The 12077-nt window shown below is 45.5% G+C and overlaps 1 protein-coding gene across 1 annotated transcript in view; it reads right to left on the bottom strand.

Annotated features, from left to right (window-relative positions):
- LOC139564053 (voltage-dependent calcium channel subunit alpha-2/delta-3-like) overlaps window positions 1-12077 on the bottom strand; it is a 65945-nt gene that overhangs the window by 25435 nt on the left and 28433 nt on the right. Inside the window, exons 11-16 of the mRNA XM_071383272.1 lie at window positions 7441-7554; window positions 4040-4118; window positions 3196-3329; window positions 2073-2090; window positions 203-274; window positions 42-122 (exon numbers count right to left, since the gene is read on the bottom strand). Of these exons, the coding sequence (XP_071239373.1) occupies window positions 42-122; window positions 203-274; window positions 2073-2090; window positions 3196-3329; window positions 4040-4118; window positions 7441-7554 (498 nt within the window). The remainder of the gene's footprint in view (window positions 1-41; window positions 123-202; window positions 275-2072; window positions 2091-3195; window positions 3330-4039; window positions 4119-7440; window positions 7555-12077) is intronic.

Genomic DNA, 12077 nt, shown 5'->3' on the forward strand with positions numbered 1-12077 from the left:
GAATCTAATGGGTCATAAACATGGGTTAGTAAACCCAGTACCAGGTGTTTAGGGATGATCTTCATGAGTTCCTGAAGAGGAATGTCTGTGCCCACCACCCCTAGGAGAATACCCTGGTTCTTCTGTAGAGGAGAGAGGAGAGAAAGAGTGAGTATAACACACACACACACACACAGACAGACACACAGACACACACACTTACCGTCTCGTTCTTGGTGCTGAACACAGGCATGGCCACAGTGGTCATCAGGCTAGGGCCCTTCTTGTTTCTGGACTGAGATGGAACACAGTGACAGTGACAGAAAGTGGCAAAGACCGATCTCGATTGCATACTCCTCGCGTCCTCTTTCCTTGTCCCCTTCTCAAAACCCATTGGATAAGAAAGCCAGAGGTCCCTCCCCTCTGACCTTCTCCTCCAATGGGTTTTGAGAGGGAGACGAGGAGAGAGGACACGAAGAGGTTGCAATCGAGATTTTCCAATTATGGTAACCATCAGAGGCTGTTGCTACAGTATTCCATGTCTGACTGACGCTAAATGCTATACTATTCGGTGTCAATAGAGGAATATATGCACCAATGTCCATCCCGACCAAGTAGGCTTCATCACAACACATTTACAGTCCAGTAATTTCACCAAAACAAATTTCACCGAACACTGTGCAGTAGAAATGTCGCCAAATGCTTTTTACACAAAATAGAAGTGAGTCTGCAGTGTAAATCTATGGTAAATGTTGCTTGTGGTTTTACAGTAAATGCATAGTGAAGCTCCAGTTTAGAGCGATCCCCAGTGTGTGTGTGTGTGTGTGTGTGCGTGCGTGCGTGCGTGCGTGCGTGTCTTCATATTGAGAGCGGGGCTATGTTCAGCAGGATGAGAACTGACATGATTAAACACATGAGCTCACCGAAACTAGGTCTGCTATTCCCTCACCTCAGAGGCTCACGGCCACAGCTGTGAGTGCACTGTGTGTGAGGGTCATAGCCGCTGGAAGTAGAGGTTCTAAGGGTGCTCCAGCACCCCCTGACAAATCACCATTAAACAATAATGAATATAACAATTATAAATAAATGTCCAAAAAAATGTCATCTAACAAATGAGTGCACTCCCACCCCTGAACATCTTCCCGCAGCCATGGTGAGTGTGTGGCTATTTGTGTATGCGTGTGTGTGCTTGTGTGTGTGCGTATTTACGTGTTTGGCTGTTGTGCGTGTTCATGTACGTGCGTAGGAGAGAGGCAATGAACGGTTACTAAGGATGGATTGTCTTGGCTGCTTGACAAAACGACTGATGGAGGGTCTCACCATCGACCAACCCGCTTCCCCCCCAGAGCAACAGCCTCCAAAGCCTAGTCTCACCTGTACAGGTAGACCCTGGTAGAACCCCCCAGTCCATCAGAGGAGCTTAGTAAAGACACACTGGGTATACGCAGCAGTAGACACAAGAGAACTTTCTGGGAAACGACCTTGTGCTAGCCCCGCCGCCCCGCTGCTCCCCCGTCCCCTCTCCTTCTTTCTCTCCCTCTCTCCGCTCCAATGTCAGTTTTATTACGAGCTTGAGGAGATAAAAGGCAATGATCCACAGAATGATGAATGGCGATTCTCTGTGGCTGAGATACAAGAGCACACACGCCAGAGGACAATCCCCCCCCCCCCCCCCCCAGCCCTTACCTCTGTGGCCGTGTGTGTGTGTGTGTATGTGCGTGCGTGCGTGTGTGTGTGTGTGTTTGTACTGTGCACAATACACATACAGTTCTGGACAATCCACATACTGAGTAGAAGCAGAGCTTTACACATTACAGCAGTCTCAACTGCTGCTGCAATGCCTTAACTCCACAGCAGGGGAGAAACTCACTACTCAAAGACCCTCGGCAACCAGATTACAGACAAAGATCCATGGCAACTATATAACACCTCAAATAATGTATCCATGTAATACACCATAATGGAAAATAGTCCAAATGTGCACAGTATATACTCTCTAAATGACAAGGAAATGAGAGAGAGAGAGGGAGGAAGAGAGAGAGAGAGAGCGACAGAGAGGGAGAGAGGGAGAGAGCGAGGGAGAGAGGCTTTACCTTGTGTGCCTGGGAGAGCTGCAGAAGGAGACAGCAAAAATGACAAATGAGGATTGAGCTCTCCTCCTGTACAACAGACAGACAGACAGACTGCTTCTCCTGCATTTTACCATTCTAGACAAAGAAGTGCAGGACAATCTAGTCAGAATTAATGAAGCTCATAATGAGGAATCAATCCTGTAGCATGAAGGGGACTGATCAGAGAGGACACGGACGCACACACACACACAGATGCAGGCACACACGCGCACATGCACATACACACACGCACGCACCCTCACACACGCACTCGCCGACACGCAAGCATGTTCGTGCATGTATACATACAGTATGAACACATATACAGGGTGGAAACCAGTGTTGGGATTAGTTACTTGAAACAGTAATATATTACTTTTTTATGTTACTTTTTCCCTCTTTTCTTTCGCGTTACTTTGCATTACGACTCAAAATCTCTCCGTTTTGTTTGACTGTCGGAGGGAGCAAGGCGAGCCGCGGGCTCTCCCGAAGACGTGCTACTTACTAACTCAGGTTTGATCGCTTGTTTCTCCTTTCATCTGTGGCGCTGCTTTCCTGTGCTAGTCTACAAGTGCTGCGCTATACAGGGACTGCTTAATTAGCCGTATACAATGTTAGCCAAACATCTGTACAGATTTCCTATCTTTCCGTTCAAAATCTTTCTCTCGAGCCGCCAGTTCTGATTATAGACCGCACATACACGACGGACCCATAGAGATGTATAGAGGGCACACTTTCCACTAGACGGAAAAGCCCTCTATGGGCTTTGCTATCACAGAAGCGATCAATGGCAAAGATGAGCGGTGCGCCGTCTACACATTTCTCTGGACAGCAGCTTTCATGACATTTCTCCAAACATCCTTTCTCCGCTCGCTCCGGGAACAAAATGAGGTGGAGACTGGATCATGGAAATATACGCCCGGCAGAGATGTGATTCTGAAAGCTGTTTGACAAAGTAACTGTAATAATAATAGCCAATTTGAAAAAGTACCGCGTTAGTTTACTTAGTTAGTTCTAAAAAGTAATCTGATTACGTTCATTGGTGGACATACAGTACATTACACACACACACTCACTAACTTTTTCCACTCACTATGAAACTTACAGTGCTGTCCACGTAGGCCTCTGTCCAGACCGTGTCATGCTCGTGGTCGATGACTTTAGGACGACTCATAACATGAAGATACCTCATCACATTTTCCTGTACGTCAGCCAGTGTGGAGATCTGACTAAAATAACCTGAGGCAACAATCACACACACACACACACACACACACACACACACACACACACACACACACACACACACACACACACACACACACACACACACACACACACACACACACACACACACACACACACACACACACACACAGTATCACATTAAGGTATTTCACAGGCATTTCCCAGTAAGTGTGTGTTACTGTGAGTATCAGAATAATGTTAGAATAGCTGGGCTGTGTAATCCCACAAGTCATCAGTTTTCCTGACTGTGACTTTCCCAGTCCAGAGCGTTCTCCTCTCATCCGGAGCGTGGGCACACGGGAGCCATCAGCGGCAGGCGGCCAGGGGGAAAGGCTCTGACAGGAAGAGGGATGAGGCAGGGATGCCCCCTGACCCCTCTGTGTCACTCCACTGCTGCTCCGTTCTGCACTGCTCACATCAGCAGCACATCCACCCCCAACACCTCTAAACACACCCTAAAACCTCTCTTCGCTCCCCACACCTCACACACTAACACCCACAATTCCCCCCTCCCCAAAACACGCTCACAATCTAACACCTGCGTCTCTTCCCTCCCCAAAACACACTCACACACCTCTTTGACAAACACACACCAATAACCACAATTCCTATCTACCCAACACACACTCACACCCACCCACACATTTACACACAGCCAAGTGTATGTGTTTCTTATGGTATAGTACGAAGAGGAGACACACCTTTATTAGCACAGGCCATCCATTTCATGTTATCAGCAAAGGCAGACTCTCGGCCAATCAGGTAAGGGAATATGCGTACCTATACGGAGAGGAGACAGCGTCGTCAGGCGTTGACAGGGTGGTTGCCAGCTCAGATTTAAATAGAGCGTGCATAAACATTCACCGTGACGGAACCACATGGGGCTCCATCTTCCTGCTCTAGTTTTATCTCTCTGGAGAGAGGAGATGAGGGTGGCTGTATGCACTACCACAGTACTAGATGTGCCTCACTAGGAAAGACCAGGGCTCCGTAGCTCTTTATCTTTATTTCTCCCTTCCTCGCTCCTCTTCTCTCCTCTCCTCTCCTCATCCCTTTCTCCTTTTCATTCCCCCCCCCCACCTCCCTCTTGCTCCCTTTCTTGCTCATCCATCCATCCGTACATCTACACGCCTGTGCTTCATTAGATCTCTGTGTATGTAGAAACCTAAGTCGACAGCACGGAGAGACAAGAGGCAGGTTGCGTTCTCTCTGTGGCGTAAGCCAATCAGAGGGCTTCAAGCTGGACATGGGAGCGGGTCCATGTGTGTACTTTCTGTGACTCTGCCAATACGGCACGGCTCATTGGCTCCAGATGCTATGCTAGGCATATAGGAGAACCGGAGTGAACGGCTGCCAAATACTGCCCCTCTGGGTATGTTTGGTGATGGGGGGGGGGGGGGGGGGGGGGCTACACTGCCAAATACTGCCCCTTTGTGCGACACGCATTTGCTTGATAGGACTGGACAAAAGGGCCGTAAGCTGCTGTTTTTATTGCACTGTGAATAGCACAGCAGCCCATTTAATTTCAATTGCATTTGTCTAATGCTTTCAACCCAGCCGTTTGTCACAGAGTGGCCCAGAAAATCCCCCCCAGTAAATCCCCCCCAGAAAGACCCTCCAGTAGAGAGCCAGCCTGGGGCGACAACGACAGAGGCTGAGAGGCAGAAGCAGGGCGAAGCCTATGGTACTGGAGGAGGGGATTCAGGGATTCTGTTGCCAGCCTGGGGAGCCAGAGGCGGAGGCAGGGGTAGAGGCAGGGGAATGACTGAGGGTAGATACAGGAGGAGAGGGGCTCCACAGCACAGAGCTACAGTCTGGGGCAGTATAGAGGTAGAGGCAGGGAGAAGGCTACTCTATGTGGATACGTACAGGAGAGGAAGAAGGGCTCTAGAGCACTGAGAGCAAGCCTGGGGTAGTAGAGGCAGAGAGAAGACAGGAGGAGAGAGGCTAGACACTGGAGTACATTCAGTCCTCCTCCTCCAGCCAAGCACAGGCAAGAGCAGAGTTCGCTGTCTGCGTGCGTGGCTGATTGAGTCAGGTCAGTCGGTCGTTGAGGTGGATGGAGGTCAAACAGAGAGATGCCACTGAACGCCAGGGACAAGCTCTCTGAGCTCTCTCCGCAGCCCCTCCATTATGACTCTCTATGTCACGCTTATAAAGGCTTTATGAATGCTACATAGTGTGTTGTTTGTTTTGTCTTCAATTCATAAAAAAATGTAAAATAAATGTATCCAAGCCCTTTCCCCACAGGAGGCCTCTTGCCAGGCCGTCATTGTAAATAAGAATTTGTTCTTAATCGACTTGCCTGGTTAAATAAAAGTCAAGGGAAACATCGACATAATCATCTCCTTAGGTAAAGTGTTGCCATGTTTTCTGATCATTGAACAGGGTTTGGACTGGCGGAGGATTAAACAGTTCAAGAAGAGACATGCTTAATAGGCGAAGGAAAGCAGCTTGTGTGAAATGTTTTAGGTTTTGACTGGCTCTTTGTTCTGTGTGCAGCGTAAACCGTGCGCGAGTGAGTGAGTGAGTGAGTGAGTGAGTGAGTGAGTGAGTGAGTGAGTGAGTGAGTGAGTGAGTGAGTGAGTGAGTGAGTGAGTGAGTGAGTGAGTGAATGAGTGAGTGAGTGCTCGGGGACTGAGGCTGAACCATGATTCTGCCCTTGAAAACAGTTTATCCCCCATGTTTCTCTGGTTAGGACAAATGTCGCGGTGTGTCAGGTCAGCACTATAAAATACATCTATATTTCAGGCAATTGTACATTTACTGGGCTACGAGCTGTACTTGGATAATAAGAACTCAATTTCGGCAAACGTCAAGAAGGAAAATCGAACTGCCATCGAAATATCCGTGATTTTAAAACGATGGAAATGGTCAAGTCTCAAAGGAAGGAAAACATGGCACAAGCAGAAAAAAACATCTTGAATGAAACAGATTCACAATGAGAGTCTGAAAGGAAAACCGAGGCAGTGAGAAAACGAGAAGGAGAGATGGATTGGAGTGTTGGTGTGTCGTTGTCATAACAATACAAAATCAACCAAAGCAAAAGTTGGCAGAACGTTTGAATTGAAAATGTTTGGTTGAAAAGAGCAACAGTGTTGCCATGGTGATTGTATTCATTAGAATACAATTACATTTGAAAATGATGATATAGCAATTGAAAATGGAATGTTGGAATGTTTGGTTGATAGGCACAAATGTTGATTTGGAACTCTGTTTTGGTGGCAATAACCCAAGACTAGACGCTTCTTTCTGCTATCTAAGATTATACACCCAGCGATTTAACCAGTGACTCTTTATCTCCCTGCAATACCTTCAAAATCAATCAGCTATGGTAATACTGAGATTTTACCAGGATTTGGTTCATTGCTTATTTTTGTGTATTTCTGAGTATTACAGGTTTAGAATGCATTTAGGTACATATCAGATCAAGTTCCTGCAGGAAACCAATGGACTCCATTTGAATGCAAATTCTATCACTTGAATCTATATGAATGACTCGACTGCCCCCCCGCATGAAGAGGAAGGATTTCTGCGGGTTTCTGTTGCAATTATGTAAATCACGAAGTCCATTTGCACTCATTTGCATTTTCCTGTGGAGGAAAACTTTCTGCAACAAAAGGGTGATCAAAGGATGAGGTTTTACGAGGATGGAGTTTTACGAGGATGGAGTTTTACGAGGATGGAGTTTTACAAAGATTGAGTTTTATGAGACTTTTCTGATGAAGAGATTAAGCAACTGGAATCCATTCCAGGGGTGTTGGAGATGGCTGTGAATCTCTGAGCTATTTTGCAGACATAAGAAATATAAGATAGAATGAGATAGGATTGGTAGATATAGTAAGTTTGATAAATGCAAGTTATTGTCCATTTTATAGCAATACAAATAAATTGTATTTGTTTACAGCTGTGTGTGTATTATGTGTGTGTGTTTGAGTGAGTTAGTGAATGGTTGTTTGTATGAGAGAGAGAGAGAGAGAGAGAGAGAGAGAGAGAGAGAGAGAGAGAGAGAGAGAGAGAGAGAGAGAGAGAGAGAGAGAGAGAGAGAGAGAGAGAGAGACTTCCGATTGTAGAGCCTTCCCAGCCATGACCAGTATCTCACCTTTCTGTCTGGCCAATTGAACTTGGCGAAGACGTCGTCGTACATCTGCGTTGCCCCGTCAGTCACCAGCATGATAGCCTGGCTACACACACTGCCATGCCCAGTCTGGTTAAACTACGCACACAGAGAGAACACACACGCTTACACAGAGATACACAATCATCACATCCAACACAGATACACATACACAGAAATACATAGTTAGGGACTTGACTCTGTAGTTTTAGGCAGATTATGGTTGATCAAAGTTCAGATGATTCATTGATATAGATGATTTACTATTTTTCTAATAAGGAAACTCATTGAGTTGAACCAGGTGGGAACATCAACGACAGGTTTTGCACCATGTCTTCCCGACAGCCAGATGACTATCTCCAATAAGGAGCAACATTTATTCACGGGGCATGTTCATCTCTCCTCTAATCCTATCCATCTCTGTCTCTGAGACCTGGGCTACCTCCGAGACAGATCTGGGTTCAAACACTATTTGGGCTTGATCACCTGGGCTTGATTGAGCTAGTCTGACACACACAATTGAACCAATAGAATACTCACAAGGAGTGCAAAACCCTGCCCGTCTCGCACTCCAGACGAAAACGCTAAAAGTATTTGAAAGATTTCAAGTAGTATTTGAGTATTTGAACCCAGGTCTGCTCTGAGACTCTGTGCCTGTCATCTCTGCCCGTGGCCGTGTAATAGCTGTGTTCACTGCTGATGTCCGATGTCTGATGCTGGCGCCCGGCGTGCCCGCGGGCCCCGTCAGGGACTAAAAACACAGATCATCTCTTTGTAAATAAACCGGGAAGTGCAGCCCACATGAATCTGATGGCAGAAGATGCATGGCGGTAATTAACTGGTTTATTGACCTGTGACAGAGGGAATGTGGAGAAATAGAGGTTTGTGGAGTTGAGCGCCTTTATCGCCGTCTGAAGGCTGCTAAGCATGGCTCTGCTCCCAATACACACCAGCAGAGCAAGAATGGACACACAGACACACAGGATTACAATACCACACGGACTGTCTCTTTTGACACACACACCTCTTACACATGCATGCCCAGTGGTCTCCGTACACACTGCGGATTACCACATTTTTTTTTTTTATATTTGTATTTTTTGAACCTTTATTTAACTAGGCAAGTCAGCTAAGAGTGTTCTTATTTACAATGACGGCCTAGGAACAGTGGGTTAACTGCCTTGTTCAGGGGAAGAACGACAGATTTTTACCTTGTCAGCTCGGGGATTCGATCTAGCAACTTTTCAGTTACTGGCCCAACGCTCTAACCACTAGGCTACCTGCCGCCCCCCAAAAGTTGACCTTGCTCAGAGCATCTCTTCGAGCTACGGTAAAGAGTTCCTGTAGATATGTCAAACAGACCTAGACAAACACAGCAAATGATTTACATGTATTTTCTCAACAATATGGTCATTGCTAAACGCTTTGACACCTCGAGCCTTTTAAAGCTACGGCGGTTTGTCTGAGGCAAAGAACTGTAAATAAGGCTGTATTGGATGAAACAAACAGGACTCAAATCCTGTCAACCACAGTGAACTACACCAAAGAAAACATATATATATATATACCACCCAGACAGAACATAATGTTCACCATAATATTTAAAACAGATGCAGTGTAGAATACATGATTCCATGGTAGGGTCAGTGGTGGTAGGAAGGGTCATGGTAGGGTCGGTGGTGGTAGGTAGGGTCATGGTAGGGTCAGTGGTGGTAGGTAGGGTCATGGTAGGGTCAGTGGTGTGTATTCATGGATGCCAAGGGAAGCCAGGCTTCCCAAACAAATTGGCCAATATATACATATTTTTTAAAACATGAAATAACGTATCTTTCATCTCTCTGTGTGTCATAATTTTCCTTCAATTCGCAAGAAGCAGAATGTATCTCACGGGAGAAAGCATCAGAGTGAGCGAAACAGCGCCCCTCTGTCTCTCTACGTGAAGGCCGTCTATCTGGTGCTGTCTGGTCCAAACGAGTATGACATTTTTGCCGACCGTAGCGTTGAAGGCAAGGGAAGCCAGCGAGCATCTGGCCTTCCTTGACAACAACAAAAAATGATAAAACATTTGCCATTCACAGCTCAACTGGGAATGGTCCTGGTGCACCAAAAATGGATTTGGATTTGGCGTCACTCCTATCAAATCCCATTGAGACCATACATCCTTGACAGAAAAAACTAGAATTGTTGCATCTCGTTGTGTTGTTGTCCTTCAGTGGCTAGCTAGCTTGCTAAAATCTTCCCTTTCCTAAATTAGCCATGGATGGAGCTAGGGATTTGGACTAATTCTCTGTTCTGGGCAATGATTATAATGCCGATTCTGATCCAACCATTAATTGATACATTGTTGTGCCCCTGGCCGGAGAGGATGGAAGTTCAATATGTAGCTAGATGTTGAAGGCTAATGTTAACTAGCTAACATTGCCCATGAATGGAAGTTAGGCTAGCGAGCAAGCATTTTAACCAGGTAGCCTAGGACAACAAAAAATGAAAGCATGTACTGTATGACAGAGTGATAGACCGTTTCGTCAACATGAAAGAGAGGAGGATGGCATTGACGTTTCTCTACAAGTAGAATGAGTCAACATGTTTTTCTACTTGCACTTGGCTTCCCAAGTGATTTTACCAGTGGTGGAAAAAGTACGTAATTGTCATACTTTAGTGAAAGTAAAGATACCTTAATAGAAAATGACTCAAGTAAAAGTCACCCAATAAAACACTACTAGAGCAAAAGCCTAAAACTATTTAGTTTGAAATATACAGACAATTCGGAAAGTGTTCCTCATTTTGTTACTTTACAGCCTTATTCTACAATGGATTCAATCATTTTTTCCCCCTCAATCTACACACAATACCCCATAATGACAAAGGAAAAACAGGTTTTCGATTTTTTTGCAAATAACCTGAAATATCACATTTACATAAGTATTCAGACCCTTTACTCAGTACTTTGTTGAAGCACCTTTGGCAGCGATTAGAGCCTTGAGTCTTCTTGGGTATGATGCTACAAGCTTGGCACACCTGTATTCGGACAGTTTCTCCCATTCTTCTCTGCAGATCCTCTCAAGCTCTGTTAGGTTGGATGGAGTGTCGCTTCACAGCGATTTTCAGGTCTCTCCAGAGATGTTTGATCGGATTCAAGTCCAGGCTCTGGCTGGGCCACTCAAGGGCATTCAGAGACTTGTCCCGAAGCCACTCCTGCGATGTCTTGGCTGTGTGCTTAGGGTCATTGTCCTGTTGGAAGGTGAACCTTCACGCCAGTCTGAGGTCCTGAGCGCTCTGGAGTAGGGTTTCATCAAGGATCTCTCTGTACTTTGTTCTGTTAATCTTTCCCTCGATCCTGACTAGTCTCCCATTCCCTGCTGCTGAAAAACATCCCCACAGCATGATGTTGCCACCACCAGGTTTCCTCCAGACGTGACGCTTGCCATTCAGGCCAAAGAGTTCAATCTAGGTTTCATCAGACCAGAGAATCTTGTTTCTCATGGTCTGAGAGTTCTTTAGGTGCTGTTTCGCAAACTCCAAGTGGGCTGTCGTGTGCCTTTTACTGAGGGGTGGCTTCTGTCTGGCCACTCTACCATAAAGGCCTGATTGGTGGAGTACTGCAGAGATAGTTGTCCTTTTGGAAGGTTCTCCCATCTCCACAGAGGAACTCTGGAGCTCTGTCAGAGTGACTATCGGGTTCTTGGTCACCTACCTGACCAAGGCCCTTCTCCCCCGATTGCTCAGTTTGGCTGGTCGGCCAGCTCTAGGAAGAGTCTGGGTGGTTCCAGACTTCTTTATTTTAAGAATGATGGAGACCACTGTGTACTTGGGGACCTTCAATGCTGCAGACATTTTTTGGTACCCTTCCCCAGATCTGTGCCTCGACACAACCCTGTCTCGGTCTCGGATTCCTTCGACCTCATGGCTGACATGAACTGTCAACTGTGGGACCTTATATAGACAGGTGTGTGCCTTTCCAAATCATCTCCAATCAATTACATTTACCACAGGTGGACTACAATCAAGTTGTAGAAACATCTCAAGGATGATCAATGGAAACGGGATGCACCTGAACTCAATTTCGAGTCTCATAGCAAAGGGTCTGAATACTTATGTAAATAAGGTATTTCTGTTTTTTCCCTTTATCATTATGGGGTATTGTGTGGAAATTGACTAGGAAAACATATCAAAAGTAAATGTAATAATAATGTAATAATAATAGCTAAAATATACTTAAGTATTAAAAGTATAAATAATTTCATATTCCTTATATTAATCAAACCAGACGGCATAGATAGCCAGGGGCATGCTCCAACACTCAGACATCATTTACAAATGAAGCATGTGTGTTTAGTGAGACCACCAGATCAGAGGCAGTATGCATAACCAGGGATGTTCTCTTGATAATTGTGTGAAATAGACCATTTTCCTGGCCTGCTAAACATTCAAAATGTAATGAGTAATGGGTGTCAGGGAAAATATATGGAGTAAAAAGTACATCATTTTATTTAGGAATGTAGTGAAGTATAAGTGAAAGTTGACAAAAATATGAATAGTAAAGTAGAGCACAGATAGCCCCCAAAAACTACTTAAGTAGTACTTTCAAGTATTTTTACTTAAGTACTTTACACCACTGGATT

The sequence above is a fragment of the Salvelinus alpinus genome, chromosome 2 (genome assembly GCF_045679555.1).
Source record: "Salvelinus alpinus chromosome 2, SLU_Salpinus.1, whole genome shotgun sequence".
NCBI lineage: Eukaryota > Metazoa > Chordata > Actinopteri > Salmoniformes > Salmonidae > Salvelinus > Salvelinus alpinus.